The sequence below is a fragment of the Colletotrichum karsti genome, assembly GCF_011947395.1.
Source record: "Colletotrichum karsti strain CkLH20 chromosome Unknown Scaffold27, whole genome shotgun sequence".
In the NCBI taxonomy this organism is placed as follows: domain Eukaryota; kingdom Fungi; phylum Ascomycota; class Sordariomycetes; order Glomerellales; family Glomerellaceae; genus Colletotrichum; species Colletotrichum karsti.
In genome coordinates this window covers 350,332-369,609 of record NW_024065927.1, presented here as the reverse complement: position 1 = coordinate 369,609, position 19,278 = coordinate 350,332, and the positions used below count along the sequence as shown (strand labels likewise).

Genomic DNA, 19,278 nt, shown 5'->3' with positions numbered 1-19,278 from the left:
CAAGAAGTAAGCGTAGTAAAACTATTCGTCTGATCAGAGCTTTGTAGCTGATCGTGCAGTCTGCGTACGCTTGAGAAATTGAAAAGCACAAACACGCAATGCGTTGACACAACGGAAATATCGCGGAACGGTTTTGATCCAGATGGTTCCGAAAGTTTTGACGATGACGACACACCAAGTCCAAATGCCAACCAAGGTTTGGTAGTCGATGGTGAGATGCAGCTCGATGATCCCTCAATGCGAACCTTCCCTGGGGAGGACAACCGAAGATCAAGTGAAGGGAACTTCAGTCGTGATTGTCGGCCAGAAAAGCAGAAGGTCCGCAGCTCTGGTACAATCACGCCGTGGAATCCTAGTAACTTCATGGTTAATACGGAGGCTGGACGAAAGGTCTACCACCACGACTTACGGCGGAAGCTTCTCCAGATTTTGGGCGAGTTTCCCATCGAGGACCACCAACGTGACTCGGCTGAAATTCATGACTCCAAAGGGCTTCAAGATCCCATGTGGCTAATGGGCGGTCTGGCTAAAAGGGGCTGGGATCTCGATCGTGTTCAAGATGCTCCTTCGGTGGGAGACGACGATGCAACACTTCCCCGGAACAATTTGTCGCCAGAGGAGACTCAACTGTTGAGAAGTTGGACTCCACAGGCGCTTCGAGACATTGAACGAGAGACCAACCAATACTTCGAGCATGGGCTGTTGGGCTCCAAGCGCGACGTAGCCGACGATCTAGATCCTGTTTTGCATGGCTTGCTGACCGAACAACGAGCGCGTCAGCTTTTTGACGTGTAAGCACAAAGCCGTGGTCCATTTTTACCTCTGGAATGCATCTCGCTCACAGTTACAGATATTGGAATCGCATCCATCCCCAATGGGCGATGTTGGACGCCACATTTCACACGCTGTCTCGCGTCCGGACACGATCAGCCTTACTCACGACTGTCATTCTGGCTCTGGGGTCAACCGCACTTGCGGTTCTACCACATAGTAACGAGACCGAGATCAATGAGGCTCTCCGCCTTCACAATCATACGGAAAAGCTGAACTTGATTGTCTACGCGACAGGAGCAAGGTCGGTGGACATCATACAAGCGCAGATTGTGAGTATTCCCATCTCGAACTCGGAGCTTTACTGGTACAAATGCTTATGATACTAGCTGCTGTGTCGATATGGTATATCACCCAGAACACGCCTTGAAGAGCAAAGATGGATGAGATCGGCCATGATTCCGAGAATGGCATTCGAAATTGGCCTTCACCTGCCGAATAAACAACCCCCCAAGAACGGCAGCGACGCACTTGATCATGAGTCACTCAGTCAGCTTCAACTGAACGACATTCGGACCAGAGCCTTCGTTATCATCAATGAACACCGGTAATAAGGCTCCACGCACGCAAAACTATCGTAGCAATACTGACCGCTCATCCGAATTCCAGTTTCCACACATTCTCAGGCCGACAGACCATGGATCTGATCCCTTTAGAGCTGAGTAGCCTGGAGGTTGACGAAATCACCCCAGCAGATGAATATTCGTCCTCAACATCCTTGCCAGCATTCTACCAACTTTTTCTATTTGATGTAAGATGATTAAGCCAAGGCCTTTCAGTGCTTTGATGTTGACTTATGATCACAGAGAGATGTACGGAAGAGAATCGATAAGTGTCAGAACGACCCACACGCAGGTCTTTCTCTGGACGCCGAGCTTGAGCACATTAAAATTTACATCGAAAGGTGGATGACGACGTGGTGCCCAGATCGTCCTGAAAAGCATCTAAAATGGCACCTTTCTCATGATGCCCTCAGTTGCTGGCTACTTCTGGCTGTTCGGATCGCCAAAAAACGTTTGAAGTCAGTGGGAACGCCCACAGGAACAGCTCTTACCCAGGAGAGGAGGAAGCAGAAGCAAGATCAGCAACATCTCTTGCTTAACATATCAACCAGGCTTTTTGAGAACGCTCTTCGAACACCAGAGGCATTTAGCATGACGCACCGCGCTTCAATATTCCCCTTCGCTGCATCAATCATTCTGAGACTTGGTTTGCGGCGCGACCTAGTTGCTCGCATGGCCCTTCGTATGGCTGGTGAGCCCGGGAAACCATACGTGCCAACATTCGTCAGAGAAGCTGGGAATCAAATGCTTGTTATGTTATGGTTGGTCTTCAGGATTTCGGCGTATGCTGTAGCGAGATGTGCTAACTCTAGTTGCCAGTACAAATGCCGCTCTACCGGAGAATTCTATCCGAAACGACGATCCTCCACGCGAAAGGGCTTCGGGAAGATCACGGTGCGAAGCAGCCGATGGGCCTGTTGGCCATCAAGCAACCCCAAATTATCCAGGTCAACAAGATGCGAGTTTCCAGCAGCGTTCCGACTCGGAATCCTCAAAAACGGTCTCGAATACACGAACAGAGGGTACCAATTCGAGTTCCGATAATCTGTTCAACTTCAACATGAACGACTTCAATTTTATTCCCGAACCTCTGCAACCGGATGTGGACAATTTGATTTTTCCTTGCTTCCCATACGCTGACTTGGACTCCTGGATTGGGACCATGTCTCCCCTTGGGGATGAGCTCTCCTGTCCCAGTAATTCAACGTTGCCTGTTAATGTTCCTACCCCCGAACAGGCATCTACTGCAGCAACCTATTCTGCTGTTAACAGTCAAGCACATATATCGTCAGTTAATTCTAGCACTTCACAATTGTTACAAGATCGGTCGTCCTGGGGCGCTGGCTGCGGAAATGATCAAGTTGAACGTTTTCCACAACGTCCTTTACATGAGGTTCGGGATGCCCAGCGCGAGGCCTTAATGGCTGCCGTTGATCGTCTTACGCATTTGGCTTCGCTTATTCAATAGCAATACAGTTTCTAGCAAACCTTCAATACGAATTGCCATTGATCACTGAGACCACTTAAGGCTGCTCGGGACGTGAAGTTGAAAGAGGTTGCCGCAAGAATCGGATCGTAAAAGGAGACGGGTGCCCATGCCTGGCTTTGTTTGATCGGATAAACAGATCCAGTCGATGTTGAATAGCACGCACGTAGGGGAAATCAGATATGCGGACATCCTCGGCCTTGCAAGCAAAGAGCAAATCATCATATGCCGGAATCGTCCTCACATGCGAAGATTACCACCATGGGGCCCCGCATCATGTACCGGTCAGATGGTTCCAATCCTTGTTGTAGATTAAGGCCGAGAATTTTCTAGTAGCCGGCCTTGGTTCGGCTTCCAGAGTGACCTAGAATCTCTAACAGCGAGGAACCAACAAGAAACTTCGTTGGGTCCGTCCTTGTATATGATCAATTCAACGCCAAAAGGTGAAGATAGAGTTGCACAGGATGAAACAGAAACCCAACAATTAGCAACATGTCTCACTCACACGTTGCAAGCGACAAAGTCGATTCGTCGCACATCGAAGACTCGAAACAACAAATGGCGAGCCCGGCCAAAGATGGTGATGTGGAAGAAGTAGGTACAATTTCACAGACACGAGAGACCATTCAACAGGTAGGCCTCGTTGAGAGTCTGCGGAAGTACAAGTATGCTTCCATCATTTGCATGCTTGCCGCAGTGGGTTCTCTTTCGGATGGTTACCAGGTTCAGATGTCCGGCAGTATCGTTGCACTTGCTGGATTCAAGGAAACATTTGGGGACTTGCAGCCTGATGGCTCATACGTTATCGATCCTCAGTATCTCGCTCTGTGGGGTTGTAAGTTCGCGCACCTACTGATTTCCACCGACAAATGTTTCCATGATTATTGCTGACTCGACGCGTGTTTCCCCAGCTCTGAAGAACGTGGCCGCAATGGTTGGCGGAGGCATTGGATCTTACCCAGCTGACAAGTTTGGTCGCCGATGGATGATCCTACTGGTCCAGATCATCATGGTCGGTGGTTGCATCCTTGAACAATGTGCATATCATTGGACACACTGGCTGGGAGCTCGCCTCCTTGATGTAAGCATGCATTCAAGGTTTGCCTAATCTGATTATCAGAGAACAAGACCTGACTGCTTTAGGGCTTATCTATCGGTTTAGCCCAGTGCTGCATCAACGTTTACATCTCCGAAACCGCACCGACTCAGTCTCGCGGCTCGCTCATGAGCTTGATGCAACTCTTTGTGAGATCTTACACCAAACCGCCGCATGATTCAAGTTTCTAACCAATCTTAGTATACAATCGGATCGTTCCTTTCATCGGTTTCACTCAATATTGTATCACAAGACGTGCCTGAGAACTGGAGACACGCTGTTCTCTCCCAATTCGCTCTCTGCGGAGTTGCCATAATTGCATGGGCGTTTTTACCAGAGTCAGCACGATGGCACTGCGTCCACGGCCGAGAGGCAGAGTGCAAGAGAATACTTCAGAAGCTCAACGGAAAGGTCGAGGGCTACGATGTCGAAACTGAATACAAGCACATGTTGGTCGAGGTTGAACATGCCAACGCAACTACATCCATACGCAGTGGTGGAACGTACGCTGACGTCTTCCGTGGCGTTAACAGAGTAAGTGACTCAACTTTAAGTATCTTGAGCCCTGGGCTGACACATCTCGAATAGCGTCGTTTGATAGTCTCATTTCTGCCATGGCATTGGCAAGTTGCCATCGGCGTCCCGATTGTCGGCACATATTCGAGTTACTTCTTCGATATGGCAGGGCTATCCAATCCCTTCCACGGAACAGTCGCAACGAAGTGAGTCATACCGGATATTATGAGGTTGGTCTGATGCTAACATCCGGGATGTGTAGCTGCGTTCAGATTGCCATGCTTCTTGCTGCCGTCCCTCTTATCGAGCGTCTCGGGCGCAGGAAGCTGCTGCTAAGTTTCGCACCGGTTTGCATTGGCTCACTCCTGATCATGGGCGGAGTCTTGAAAGCAGGTGGCCCCGCTGTTGGACCAGTTCTCATCGCGTTTGCTTGTATCTGGAACATTGGCTTCAGCCTCAGCGCTGGTCCCATGGGATATATCTACGTCGCTGAGACCGCGACAACCCGTCTCAGAGCTAAAACGACAGGCATTGCCATCATGGGCATTCAAGCCATGGCAACGGTGTACGTGTATATTGCACCAATTATGCTTAATAGCCCGGCGCTCGGAATGAGCAATACTGGTAAGAATGATGTCTGGTGAACTTTGAAGACCAAGCTGATAGTCTTCCAGTGTTCTTCTGGGTTGGGACAGGAACGCTAGTCTACATCCTTGTCTTCTTTCTGGTACCGGAAACCAAGGGACGCACATTTGCGGACCTTGATGAGCTATTTGATCGCAAAATCCCCGCCTGGAAGTTCGCCGAGACGAAAACACGACGACAGGAAGAGGGCTATTAAAACTGAATACAGAAGTTGTCGTCGAATCGTCTATTTCTTCTGCGGAACATGGCTCACACCATGTCAGTCCTAGGGGTGGGTGGGCATGAAGACTTGCCAGAATAAGGAGTCCGCACGACGAGGGCCTCTCATGTTGTCTGGTGCCGAGGTGTCAACGTACAAGTGTCTCAGTAATCACCGAATTGGTTTAAGCTCATCATCAGACCAAAGTTCTTCCGCGAATTCCAGCCATTTGCGTACTAGAAATGCCGCTGCGGAGGTCTGTCAAGGGCCATGGCGGGGAAAGGTGGAAAGAAAAGCCACATGCAATGGATGTGGACACTAGCGTCGTCATCATGTCACGTCGTCATACAGCCTCACCGTCTTTCAATCCGTTTTAACCGCTTGAGACGTATGAAATGCCCTCATCTGACGTGAGATCAGATAAACCCTTATTTCTGATGAGTATCACATCTTATTTCCGGATTCATCAACTAGCTGCGTCGCCAGTAAGCAGGGGTAAAAAGCTTGACACATTGTATCCAGTCCCCTGCATAGCGTATCATAGTCCCCATTTCGATGTGCAATATATATCGAGACTCCGGTCCGGCTACGACACCAGAGAGTACAACTTTTGGGTTTCGGATCTTTCCAATTTGTCTCAAGTTTCTGAACTTCTCAAAACCACTTGGTCACAATGGGTAGCCAAGTCTACGAACCGGAGCAACGCCTCATTCCTCAAGCTCTTGAAGATGCCTTGAAAGCAAACCCAGACCGTACTTGGGTGTCATACGCCATCAGCACCGATATCGCTAAAGATGGGTTCCGGGATATTACGATTCGCCAGTTGGCCATTGCTGTCGACCGTTTGGCGTGGCACATCGACACAAACATCGGCAAGAGCAGCACATTCGAGACGATCATGTACTACGGCCTGGGTGATGTGAGATACATCATCACCATGATAGCAGGCATCAAAACAGGACACAAAGTTCTTTTCTGCTCGCATTTCAACAGCGTCGTTTTCAACAAGCATCTGGCCGATAAGATGGACGCCGCAACTTTATTGCACACCGAAGGCGTGGACACTGTTGTCGACTCCATTGTGGCGGCGAGGCCAATGAAGACTGTGTCAGTCCCAACTCTTGACGAGCTTCTTGCTGATGGCGAGCCTCCACAGTCTTATCCGTACACCAAGTCTTGGGCTGAAGCTTGCGATGATCCCGTCACTGTCGGACATACGTCTGGAACTACAGGTCTTCCAAAGCCCGTAGTCTGGACGAATCGATCATACAGCATTTGTGAGCCTCACGGGCTGGTTCTTGATCTCGACGGACACCCTCCTTATGCCAAGCTCTTGAACACATCCAAAAGCTGTTACCAAACACAGCCGATCTACCATCCCTTTGGTATGTTCACCGGTGTCACCGACCCGCTGTACCGCGAAAAGAAGATGGTACTCGGGCCGATTGTACCACCCCCCGTTCCGCCACATATCATTGAGCAAGTGATCGAGCACGCCGATATCGACAGCGTCAGTGGAGTTCCGATCTACTTGGAAATGATTGCGAAGAATCCCAAGCTTCTAGATATCGTCGAAAAGAAGATCAGCTACATCTTCTTCGCTGGCGGCGCTCTCAGCAAGCACACGGGAGAGGCCTTGTCTGCCAGATGTCGCTTGTATAGTCTTTACGGATCTACAGAGGCTGGACCTGCATTCGGCCACATCACCGACCGCGATGATTGGGACTGGCTGCTTCTGAATGACGAAGAAAGCGGCATTGTATGGGAGCCACGCGAAGTCAAGGGAGTCGACGGCGTCTACGAGTTGACGTACAAGAAGAACCCTCATACCGCGACTCGCCAGCATGTCTGGTGGCACACCGACTGCCAAGACGTCCATCGCAGCAACGACCTCTTTGTCAAGCACCCAACCAAGCCGCACCACTGGAAGTTCTACTCTCGCGCGGATGACATGGTCATCACGAAATGGGGATGGAACGTCAATCCGGCTGTGTTGGAGAAGGAGATCGAGCGGAGCCCTGTCGTGAAGCACGCGGTGATTGGCGGTACAGGCAGGAAGACAGTGTGCGCAGTCGTGCAGCTTGTCGACGATGAATCTATGCTGCCCCAAGATGCGCTGGAAAGCATTCTGCCCATGGTTGAGAAGGGGAACAGTATCATGGACAAGGCCGGGCAACTGTCCAAGGATAGAATCATTTTTGGCAAGAAGGAGAAGGCTTTCCCGTTGGCCGCTAAGGGAAACGTCCAGAGATCGGCGGTTCTTAAGCTTTATGAGCCAGAGATTGAGGACATGTACCAGCGTGTGGGAGACGAATAGTCTGATCTACTCGGGGTTTGGGATGTCGTCTGAGTTACCAACCCAGTGAAGATCAATAATATCCTGGTCTTTGGGAGTGAGCGGTCAGGTGTAGAAAGTCAAATCTGAACTGGAAAATAAAAAGAAGAAGAAGAGGAATTGAAAATGATCTGCGAACTATTAACGCCTGTCGTGGTATCATGGGTGAGAGAGAGACACGCTGCATCAATCTAACCTCGAAGACTCTACTTATCACGGGCTTATCTAATGTGAGAAAATGCCCTTATTAACTATGAAACATCGTCAATGGCTCTTATTTGTCGAACTTGAAACGTAATTCTCAGGAGGATCATACGAATAGAGCTTCAGACCCTCATCGATTGGCTGCTCGTCAATTCTAATGTGGTTAGGCTTAGGCAGCCACCTTTACTCTGCATCAGCTGAAGGCTGATGGATGCCTCGTCTCCTGCCTAGTCATTTCATCTTTGATTATACGCATCAATAAAGATGTTAAAAGAGCTTTCCTGGCTAAGATACTTGCATCAGCACGAAAGTTCTGTTGGAAGTTAACCCGAATTCTTACCCATCATGCCTCTTATCACAGAATTGCCGTGCGAAGTTGTTGGTTTCATCCTGGGTAACCTCGACGATTTCCAATCACTCACGGCAGCTTTGCTTTCTTGCCGTCACATATACTCATCATTCAAGCAAGCCAGCGGAGTCAGCACAAGTATTTTGCGCCACCAATTGACTCCCGCCTTACTTCCTCACGCCATCGCCATAATCGAAGCATCGCGCCGACCACTATCTCATCCCAGGGACTTCGATTCTGATGAGGTCCGCGGCTTACTCGACGCGCTGTACGAAAAGCCTTCTTCATTGTTTAGAACTCTCTCAGAGATGTCTTTGAATGGAATCCGACAGATGTCGCGCAGGCATCGCGTCATTCAATCATTCGCTGACGACTTTAGTAAGGAGGCTTGGGCGGGTATCCTTTCCAAGAACATCAAGAACGCCACCCCCAACGTCGTCTTGTCATCCACCGAGAACTTTTGGTTCTGTCGCGCCTTTTATAGAATCGAACTATTCTACAGACTTTTCGGGGACGTGTATTATGATAGAAGCAAGCCGCTTGCAAACACGGCCCACGTCAGATTCTTCTTAAGGAACCCGCCATGGGAGAATGAACAAATAGCATGTGTTCAGGAATATTGGGAACGGAGCTTCTCCGAAGGTAAGCCACAATGCCTGTTTTTCGTTTTCATTCTATCAAGTTCTTACTTCGATGGCAGCTTCTCGGGAGGTAGTATCCCAAGACCCTGCATTTGGCCAAATGCAATATGACTACCTTCATCACGGATGGCGAAACCAAAAGCAACAGACTTGGGTGAGTGTTTCCAGTCCGCCCACCAAATTGACGTGAATGCTAAAAGACTGCGATGTAGATGGCAGAAGGCGTCGAATTTCTTCATCGTCTCATCAGCTCAGAGTCTTATGAAACCAAGCGACGCTGCTTGATGTCTAGGAGAAGAGTGGGTTGGGCTAATGTTCCAGCGTCTCTCTTAGACGTACTCAGAACCTACTGTGATGATGAACCAGCAAACGGCGCTATTTCCGTCGTTTTCGACCAGGCAGATGATCGATTCGCAGAAGAGGGACCATGTGAAGCTTGGTTTGCTGTTCATAAAAGTGAACTCGTTGGATCTTGGCTAGTGCTTGATCACAACGATTGGCTTCGTGATCGAGCTTATGTTTTGTGGGATCGTCAGCGGATGGAGAAACATCACTTGCTTGAGATATTTCAAGGCAAGCCGGATGAGAACGACCATAGACTCGAGCCGTCTTTGGAACAAACTCAAGAGATGCAGGCCTCTTTCCGGCTACGGTCTGAGATCTGGAACAGAGGTGGTACGGTGATGTCGATCGAGATATAAACACAGCCACATTTCATGCAACTGAACACCATTAAATCACAGTCTCACTCAATGGATGGGTAGTGAATGATCAATTCTGAAGAATTAGACATGTGATCGTGGTACCCTGTCTCGAATCTGGCATCACCGTAATAGACTTTGGCTACACGGGACTTGCACTCTTGGCTTCCCGAGACATTGTTATTTCCAAAACGACAGGCTGCCTCCCAAGTCTTTCTAGGTTGTTTGATCTCGTTATACCAGGTATCTTTATTTAAGTCTAAGATTTCCCACGCAAGTTTTCTTGCTTCGAATGCCCTTGATGCTTCTACCGAGAGGAATCTACCATCTAGTCTTCTGCCGCCGTTGTTTACCACGATGTCCTTCGCAATGATATTCATAATCATATTTTACATCTCTCTCAGCCTATTGAGCTCTAATGCTATTGCTCAGAGCCTAGTTCTGCAGGACGAGGACCCTTGTCTTGACAGCGGCTTCAACATCTCTCAATGGGCGGTAGACAATAGTATCCGGCCCAACTACATCCAGGCAACGACGGAAAAGAAACCAAGTGCGTAGAAACTTTCGCTCAATTTGACCATGAACTTTCTCGCAGGGGAATCTTTGAACGCTGACATCTTCTCGGTAGTTGTTGCCCAGAGAATCTTGACAGCACCAAGAACATCAGAAACTGGCCAGTCTTACTCAATCGAGCTGAATCAAACCAGCGTGTTGTACATGACAGGCGTCAGTACCGATCTTCTCGAAGCGCAGATTTCTAAACGAGGATTCCCCGAAGACCTCCCTCGGTCACTGAGCGATGGTTACAACTCCGCGATCCTACTGGTATAGTCTAGTCCCTGGACGAAGTTGAGATTGTGTTGATTTAATACTAACTACAAGTTGCAGGGCGAAAGAACGACGTTCAAGTTTTCTGGACGCATTGAAACCCATAATGGCGCCACGAACGTGTATGCTACTGGTGTTGGCACGACTGCTGTCCTCGAGGACCCTCGCTTGTACAGTACCGGGCCAGGCGCCATCGGCCTCTTCTCCGTCCGGGGTGCGAGTCTCAATGTCACCGACTTTCGCCACTGCTCCGGTGGCTTCCGATCACCCACTCTCGCAGGATCCAACATGAACAGCCGTGGGGGTATCGCCCACACCAAAGGTCCAGGCTCTCCGCTGATCTACTCGCTGGGTCGGATAACCGCTTACGACCTGAATGGCTGGGCCCAGGAGTCCCCCGCGATCATTATGGAGGGGCCACAATACCTTCATCTGAACAGCTGTAGAATCACCTCAGACAGAATGAGTGGTGTGCTGTTCTTCGACTGGTCCGTCGCAAGTCGACACGGCACTGGCACGTTGGACACGACATCACTCGACTTGACTGTTAGCGAAGGACCTGCATTCCACCTTGCAACCTTCTCTGCGAACATCAAACTCAATGCGGCCAAGATCAAGAATCCTTCAGGGATACTGCTTTTGGCTGACACGAACACGGTCTCTCGAGATCTGGAGAGGATTGACAACTTGCTGTGGAGTGCGGACCCGATCTCATCGAACTCATCACTGACTGTCATGAGCTCGGATGCGATTTCTGGTGACATCGTCACACAGAGTGGGTGTACAGTGTTCATGCGGCTGCTCACAAATACCAGTTGGACAGGTGGTGCCACGGCTTCGCTTGTCAACGACCGAGGCGGCTTGACGATTCAGATTGATGAAACAAGCATATGGACCGTCACCAAGAACTCGTTCGTCCGGGGTCTGTCCATTATGGGCGGCGATCTGGACCAGATTGTGGGCCAGAACTTTACCGTCACATACGATAGGGCTGCGCCTGAAAGTTCCTGGCTTCAAGGCAGGACGCACGATTTATCCCAGGGCGGGAAGCTTGTACCATGGAAGTGAGGAGAGAGTAGGTTCACTGTCAAGTTCTGGCGTAGGATTCGGCGTGATGGGAGGGTGTCATTGAGTTTCGGTTAATGGCGGAAGGCGATTTGGTTCACGGCCGGTATTTTTCTGAAGGTGAACGGATGCCAGTCGAGCCAACGAACTTTGTCGCGAAAGTGGGTTAACTGGGCATGAGAATTAGTGAAAGTCGGATCCGAGAAACGTCTGACAGAAGAAGTCCGAGTTTTCAAACTTACTTCCAATCAAAACAGACTACTCAGAGCCCGCGTTCCACCGGGATCCATCTCGACTAATCCGTTTGTGGTGGTGAAAAGTGCGAGGTTGATCCTGACTCAAGGCACTTTTGCCGATGGCGCAATTGCTGTTATGTACGACTTTGATGAGACACAGCACCAACAGAAAAGCTCTCTGATATTGCCACCAGCAACTTCTGATATTCGCCATAGAAACCATGCTTCGGTATTGAGTCGTGATTGACGCGGTTGAATCCGAGTCGACGCCTTGAAGGGACTTTTTACAGGAATGGCATCCATCACCAGGCCATCCCATGTCACATCGACTTTCATGGGCCCCCTGCCACACCATCCTGAGAGCCCTAAGTCCAATGAACCGAGCCGCAGATCCGGAAATCCCTCCTGTAGTTGCGCGATGCAGACAATCTAGAGGTGAAAAACGCCGATGACACCATCGCTAAGGTCCACATCGTTTGCCGGTTCAGAATCACCTCCCACATCGGGAAGCTAGTAGAAGTCTGCATGTCCGGCGGACGAACAGGTTCCTATCCCAATATAAGATGGACGAACCAGCCAGGGTCGCTCTCGGAAGAGAAGCTACTGTCCCCCAGGCTTGGCCGACTTGGCTCCCGCGTTGGCGTGCTTCTCCAAGACTCTTGGCAAACGGCCCCTTGAACGACCATCATGTCTTCGTCAAATCTACAACAACCGGTTGCCACCGGGCCCAAGGACACCCGTAACGATGCTATTTCCGCTGACTCTCCCCGCGATGGAACCCCGGAAAAGACGTCCAGTGAGCCCGCTGCGCCGTACACCGAGGGCGACATGGAGAAGCCGCCTTTCGTGTTCACAACGCAGGCCAACGGCTCCGAAGTCGCGTTCGATGAAGATGACCCGCGATTGAAGGATATCCCGCCTTACGTTCGTCGCGTCGTGAGTTTGTCGGACGATCCTGAGTTGCCGACGCTCACCTTCCGCTACTTCGTCTTGACCATCATTTTCGTCATTCCCGGAGCGTTTTTGAGTATGATGAGCCACTTCCGCACGACCTATGCGCCGTACTCTGTATTCTTCGTCCAGATCGCATCCAGTTACGCCGGAGTTTGGCTTGCCAAGATTCTTCCCGCATGGCAGATCAACCTGCCTTTTGGATACGGCTTCAACCTCAATCCCGGTCCTTTCAGCGTCAAGGAACATGTTCTCGTCACCATCTCGGCGGCATCAGGCGCGACCTACAACCTTGGTTACACCCCTGTTGCGATGGCAGAGCTCTACTTCAACTCGCGAATCCACCCGGCTGCGGCGATTTTCTTCATGTGGGGTATTGTGTGGACGGGATACTCATTCGCAGCGCTGGCTCGACAGTTTCTGATTTACGATCCTCAGTTTCCGTGGTTTACTGCGTAAGTTGTTCTCGCATAGTTGGGATTCAGAGTGGGAATAACCTCACTTTGGTCAACTCCATGGACCCACCTTCTGCATTGAATCTGAGCTGACATCTTTCCAGTCTCTGCCAAACCGCTCTCTTCGAAACCCAAAAGAAGCAACGCGAAAACCCGACTGCCTCTTCTCGCAAGCAAGCGAGAATCTTCTTCCTCGCTCTCGGCGGTATGACCTTGTGGCAGTTCCTGCCCGAGTATGTCTTCCCGATGTTGGGCTCGCTGGCCTTCCTCTGCTGGGTCGCCCCCAACAACGAAGTCGCCAACTTTGTCGGCGCGGGCTTTGGCGGCATGGGTTTCTTGAACCTTTCCCTTGACTGGTCCAACATTTCGAGCAACGCCAACCTGTTTCTCACCCCCTGGTGGACCCAAGTTGTCATGTTCCTCGGTTTCGTCTGCAGCGTCTGGATTCTGATTCCGGCCGCCAAGTTCGGACACCTCGGCGAATGGAACAAGCATCTCATGTCGAACCGTCTGTTCCTTGAGAACGGCACTTCTTATCCCATCACTTCACTCCTTACTGCGGATGTATCGTTCAATGAGACGGCGTACCAGGAGCTGGGACCTCCTTTCGTCAGTACTCACGTTCTTTGGACCATGTTCATGGATTACGCTGCGTATACTTCGGCCATTGTTTGGGCTGGTCTGTTTGGATACAAGACGATTAAGGGCAGCCTGCAGAAGCTGCGAGAGCGTACCAAGAATGGGTCCGAGATCAGTGCTCAGTACAACGACCAGCTCAGCATCTTGCAACGTTCCTACAAGGAGGTGCCTCTGTGGTGGTTCCTTGCCTTGTTCGCAGCTTCTTTCGTCTCCCTGGTCACCATCACTGCAACTGGAAACATGTTCATTCCTGTGTGGACATACTTTGTCGCTATTGGAACTGGAGCCTTCCTCGTCGTCCCCTTGGGCTACCTTTATGCCTTGAGCAACTTCCAGCTCGCTATCGGCACTGGTGAGTTTAATGTGAATCCAAATAGAAGACCGCGCATGCTAACATTCATCAGTCAACGAGCTCTTGTACGGACTCATGGTCAACTCGGTCAGCGGTTTCAAGAACCCGACTGGTGCTTCCGCGTATGGTGCCATTGCCGGTAACGCTTGGTATCGAGCCCAGCTGAACCTTCAAGACATGAAGATTGGCCACTACATGCACCTTCCACCCAAGACTGTCTTCTTTTCCCAAGTCTTCGGCAGCTTCCTTGGTGTTCCCATCAACTACGCCGTCGTTCGCTGGGTACTAGACACCAAGTTCGACTACCTCACTGGTGCCAAGGAGGATCCTGCCCATCAGTGGACGGCCCAGTCACTCACATCCAACTTGACGATGGGTGTTCAGTACGTCCTCATCGGCCCGCGCCGTTTGTTTCAGCAGCATATCTACAAAGTACTCCCCTACGGATTTCTGGTTGGAGCCTTCACGCCTCTTCTCATCTTTGCGCTGCACCGGTTCTTCCCTCGTGCCAAATTTCAGCTCTGGAATTCGACCATCTTCTTCTCGACAATGGCCAGCTTCTACGGCAACATCAGCACCGGATATTTCAGTCAATTCATTGGAGGTTTTGTTGTCATGTTCTGGGCCTACCGCTACAGATATGATCTCTGGTAAGTGACATCCGGCGGGAATTTGAGCCGACACAGGTGCTAACGCTTCTTAACAGGGCTCGATGGAACTACATCTTGGCTGCGGCCTTCGACGCAGGCTTCAACTTCAACATGCTGTTGACCTTCCTGTTCTTCGGCGCAGGCAAGATTGTGACGATGCCAAATTGGTGGGGAAATGATGCTGCCAGCTCTGAGCGGTGCTTTGCTCTGAGCTAGAGTATCTGGAGCACGCCGAACGGATAACATCACATATAATTCTTATTCAATACCCCAGTCTGAAAGTCTACATTAATAAAAGCCTTTGTTGGAGAACGTATAGTGTCTTTAGCCTGCCTATAAGCAGATGCTTTCCTTTCTTCAACTGCGGTATTTTCTCAGACCGTTCGTAGGTATTGGCCATCCCTCAAATCGTTTCTAATGACGGATCCGTCTGCAACAGCTTATCCACGAGGGCCACATTCTTGATGGTCAACGTGAAGTCACACCAATAACCGCCTTCGGCCTTGCTCATAATCTGTGTATTGACTGTACACCCTGAATTAGCAATCCAGCACATGTCGGCAGCGCATCATATCAGACTTACACCTCGTCACTACACGCTTATTTCGCATGAGCGCATGTCCCAACACGAGCGGGGCGGTTCCTGCCGCAGGCGGCAGTGATACGGAATCTTTTGACTCATCCGCCGCCGTATCACTATTCTCTCCGGAGCTACTCGTAGAGAAGTCGCCCATCGAGAGCTTCGAGAAATCAATACCATGCCAGGCTGATGACCAGTTCGTCACGGAGAAACTGAACTCTCCAGGCTCGCAGATATGAGCCCCGATGCCGCCGTGATACATCTCGCGGCTGACCGCCAAAGCTCTGTCAACGCTCTCGGGCTTCAGGGCCTCGATGACCGCTAAGCGGTTCTGGCGGGCGATTTCGTAGACTGGGGTGTCTCGAGAGATGGGCATGCGGGCCACACTGTACACGATTGCGTTGTGTAGATAGGATTTACCGGCTGGGAGTGCTGGATGACGTCCCCGGGCTGCGACCAAACAATGAGCTTCTTATACCAAGACTTACTGCGTTATCAAGACATACCATTGACAGCAGCGCTTAGCGTAAACATCTTCGGCTTTTTGCGATGCAGATGACCAAGCTATTGCGTGTGTTAGATTGTATTCCTCGAGGCTGAGTGACTGAGTACTCTTACCTTCAGTAGAAGTGCCGAAATGACGTCTCCATTTGTCAACCTCGCATGTTTTGGGCCGTATTTGGCATCAATGGTTTCTTGGTGCTTGTTTCGCAACTTGGTGATAAGAGTCTCTGGAAGAATCAAGAGACGGCGGCTCTCGTCTTGTGCTGGCTCCCTGATCAGCTCCGGGATAAACCCAAGCAGGATGCGTATCCGTTCGTCGCGAGTCTTCAACCTGTATGTCCCCTTTTGCCGCAATTGTTTCTTGGAAAGGTCTCTTGCGCCATCGAGAGCTCCTGGCTTCAGTTCCAGAAACTCTGGAGGTTGACTACCAGTGGCGAGCTGCAGCCATGCTCGCACAAAACTGGCGTAGCCCATCTGATCTACCACCGCATGAGGCAAGTTTGTGCTGACAACAGTGTCATCTTCGTAGTGAGTTAGATGCACCAAAAGCGTGGGGGTATCGGGGCCGTCGTCGAGACGCGACCTTGGCCAACTTGCGGGCGTCCACTCTTCCTCCAACTCAACGACTGACTTGCCCCACGTAACTTTCTCTATGCTTTCCGTTTTTGAGGACGGTAAAAGCTGACTGGCGGCGAATGTTGTAGGCACAGAGCGGCTTGACCATCCGAACAAAGGCTTATCCGAGGGGAACCCTGCAGGCACATGATAGGCCAAACCACTGCCTTTCCCAGCTGACCGTACACGTGCTCCGAGTATGGGGAGATGGTTGCGAATGAGGTCATCCAAAGAGCTTCGCAACTTTTCCTCATTCACAGAATGCCGAAGGACGAAGAATACCAGGGAGCGGATCTCGTCAATGGGCTTCCACTGGTCCTTGGGCTCCAGGGGTATGACTTGGGTGCCAGGCGAGCACTCGTGAGGCTTCATGGTGTCGAGTCGATGTGTCTGGGTGTTGGCTGGGATAACTTTCGCGCTGCGAGCCGATCAGTCAGGTAAACACTACTGAACGGAAACACCGTGATCTTAAAGATCCTACAAACACTGAGCCATCGTTCGTCTCATTTGTGGCGCCCAGGGCATCCCTGTAGGTGAACCGCTTGGCTTCCATAAAGCACAGCGGCAACGGCCTCCCGCCCTCCCGCCGGCAACCGAACTTTTTCGCTCGATCCCCCCTCAAAATGCTCACCTGGTTGTAGTCGAACGGGCGGTATTCAAGGGGCGCTGATAGCACTCCGACGGGATAGCAGGGACTGTGTCGCCTCTTGGCGTGAATTGACTCTGTCCCATCAAATTCTCATTGATTGTGGTGGATCACTGTTACTTCGTATGCAATTTCGTTTCGGTTGTTTAATTAAGAACTCTCCAATAATGTCAACTTTGACTCTGTGTACTGGCAAACGCCCGTATTCGTATCGTGGTCTCCTCCCAACCAACACAGCGTGCGCCGCAACGCCTCAAGCCGCTAAGTCGGAACTTCGCGCTCTTTCCATTGTTCATTTTGTATCATATCCCTTTGTCTCTTGGAGTTACATAGTCACATAGTATGAAAGAAGTGAATGGTATTACGGACTATTCCCATTCAGGCAAAACCCGGACGCCTATCTCAAGAGATGGAACTAGCGTTTCTATCAACTTTTCTGTAAATAGAGGCTTCACTAAGTCACTTAAAACAACAGCAACCTAGCCCTTCTTGGGGTGGTTTACCGCCACAGCCTTCGTCCTAATTGTATTCTTATCCGAGCCTCTATGCTATGCATGCAGACAAATATGCAAGAATAGTAAGCAAGCCCGTATCATCCACCCCGAGGCCAACATGGCTTCAGGTATCGCAGGCTGATGGCAACGGTACTGAATACCATGCACGACCCCGTGAAGACGACGACTCCCTTGTACTTGAGCAAACCATAGCTCTCCGCAGATGTTATATGGAAAAGCAAGTTACCGCTGATCGGCCCAGCCAGCACATTACCAACCCCCTTGCCAAAGTTGAAAAGACCAAAGATCATGGGCACAGCCGTCGAATCGGTGCTTACTGCCGTAGTCATCCTAGCCCACATCGCCGTGAATCCAGCTGCGAAGAATCCGTACACCAAGGCAAAGACTATCAGAAGGGACAAATTATGAGCCAGACCCCACAGCGCGAATGCCGATGTTGCTGAGATGACGGTCGAGACGATAGCCAGACCTTCAAGAGATACCTTCCGGTCGGAAAGTAGCCCAAAGGTGAGTTGGCCAGCCACCTGGGAGATACTCATCAAGGCTAGAAGGAGGGCCCCTTCTCTCCCGCTGAGTCCGATTGATGCCGCATAGGACGGAAGCCACAGGGATGGAAAGAAGTACCCAAGACCCTGACCCAAGTTCGAGATCGAGTACAACCAAAAGAGAACGTCGCGTAGGAAACTCCAGTCCATTCTTGTGGATGCGCTGTGCACCGAAGGCGGCAAGCGACCTTTGAGGAACGGGATCAACGGTCCCGTCAAGACGAACAGACTGACGGCAATGGCCCGTAGTGTGGTCTGATATCCGTATTTATCCAGCAAGGCCTCAATGGCAAAGGGAAAGACGGCCCCTGAGACTCCAGATGAACTACAGAGTACACCGTAGGCCATGCCGCGCCGTGTGATCCAGTATTCGTTGACCATGGTCAGGATGGGATAGTAAAAGATCAGAAAGCCTACACCGTAGGCGACACCCTGAGTGAGAATCAAAGTCTCAACGGTTGTGCAGAAAGAAGCAAGGACAACACCGCCTATACAGATAAACCCTGTACTTCGTTAGCAGAGTGTCGCAAACATGTTCGAAGCAGGGAGCCTGAACTTACAACCAGCCCAGATCATCTGCGTCTGAAATCGCTGATATCGTTTGATCAACGGCGTAACAGCAGGGGCGCCCAGATAGCTGATACCAGAGGCGACACTTCCCACCACCGGGATGTATCTGTTGCTAGCAAAAGCAGGCTGTTTGGAGTAGTAGTTCTGAAAGACACCAAACGATAGAGGGAACCCTAGAATTTGGACAGTGAGAAATTCAATAATTGACTGGGATAGTTTGAATGCTCACCCCATAGCAGAGCTTCAAACACGAACGCTGTCAAAAGGAGCTTCCATGCCGCGAATCCCCGGTCGGCAGGCTCAAGCTGGTGTTGGATGCCATGAAACTCGGTCGAGCTGTTCGGATCGATGCTGTCTTCTCCATCGGTTCTAGTCGATCTCGCGGACGACGTCGCCAATTCGATTGACTCCAGGTTTGACGGAGTTGACATTTCGTTTGGCTTGACGATGTTTTGTTCTCCATGGAATGTTGTAGACGCGTTGTTTTATGGGCATTGCCCGCGGTGTCTGCGGGGAATATCATAGGGCCTGCTGCAGCCGAGGCTAACCTGTCTGCTCCGG

The 19,278-nt window shown here is 50.7% G+C and overlaps 5 protein-coding genes across 5 annotated transcripts; 4 read left to right on the top strand and 1 right to left on the bottom strand.

Annotated features, from left to right (window-relative positions):
- Nucleotides 1-3,372: 3,372 nt before the first annotated feature.
- On the top strand, nucleotides 3,373-5,333 carry CkaCkLH20_08256 (putative sugar transporter protein; the record flags this gene model as incomplete). The annotated part of the gene is made up of 7 exons (XM_038890971.1): nucleotides 3,373-3,715; nucleotides 3,792-3,961; nucleotides 4,024-4,125; nucleotides 4,178-4,510; nucleotides 4,565-4,698; nucleotides 4,755-5,116; nucleotides 5,167-5,333. 7 exons carry the CDS (start codon nucleotides 3,373-3,375, stop codon nucleotides 5,331-5,333), a joined length of 1,611 nt encoding a protein of 536 aa, XP_038743734.1.
- Nucleotides 5,334-6,009: 676 nt separating this feature from the next.
- CkaCkLH20_08255 (uncharacterized protein) lies at nucleotides 6,010-7,653 on the top strand (the record flags this gene model as incomplete). Its single annotated transcript, XM_038890970.1, has 1 exon — nucleotides 6,010-7,653. The coding sequence occupies one exon, from the start codon at nucleotides 6,010-6,012 to the stop codon at nucleotides 7,651-7,653; it is 1,644 nt and encodes a 547-aa protein (XP_038743733.1).
- Nucleotides 7,654-9,923: 2,270 nt separating this feature from the next.
- Nucleotides 9,924-11,462, top strand: CkaCkLH20_08254 (uncharacterized protein; the record flags this gene model as incomplete). Its single annotated transcript, XM_038890969.1, has 3 exons — nucleotides 9,924-10,116; nucleotides 10,195-10,391; nucleotides 10,455-11,462. 3 exons carry the CDS (start codon nucleotides 9,924-9,926, stop codon nucleotides 11,460-11,462), a joined length of 1,398 nt encoding a protein of 465 aa, XP_038743732.1.
- A 920-nt stretch (nucleotides 11,463-12,382) lies between these two features.
- Nucleotides 12,383-14,958, top strand: CkaCkLH20_08253 (putative plant-like oligopeptide transporter; the record flags this gene model as incomplete). Its single annotated transcript, XM_038890968.1, has 4 exons — nucleotides 12,383-13,101; nucleotides 13,206-14,092; nucleotides 14,145-14,742; nucleotides 14,799-14,958. 4 exons carry the CDS (start codon nucleotides 12,383-12,385, stop codon nucleotides 14,956-14,958), a joined length of 2,364 nt encoding a protein of 787 aa, XP_038743731.1.
- Nucleotides 14,959-15,145: 187 nt separating this feature from the next.
- CkaCkLH20_08252 (MFS monocarboxylate) lies at nucleotides 15,146-19,148 on the bottom strand (the record flags this gene model as incomplete). Its single annotated transcript, XM_038890967.1, has 8 exons — nucleotides 15,146-15,267; nucleotides 15,326-15,772; nucleotides 15,829-15,886; nucleotides 15,941-16,859; nucleotides 16,927-17,107; nucleotides 17,736-18,650; nucleotides 18,708-18,890; nucleotides 18,947-19,148. The coding sequence occupies 8 exons, from the start codon at nucleotides 19,146-19,148 to the stop codon at nucleotides 15,146-15,148; spliced, it is 3,027 nt and encodes a 1,008-aa protein (XP_038743730.1).
- Nucleotides 19,149-19,278: the final 130 nt, after the last annotated feature.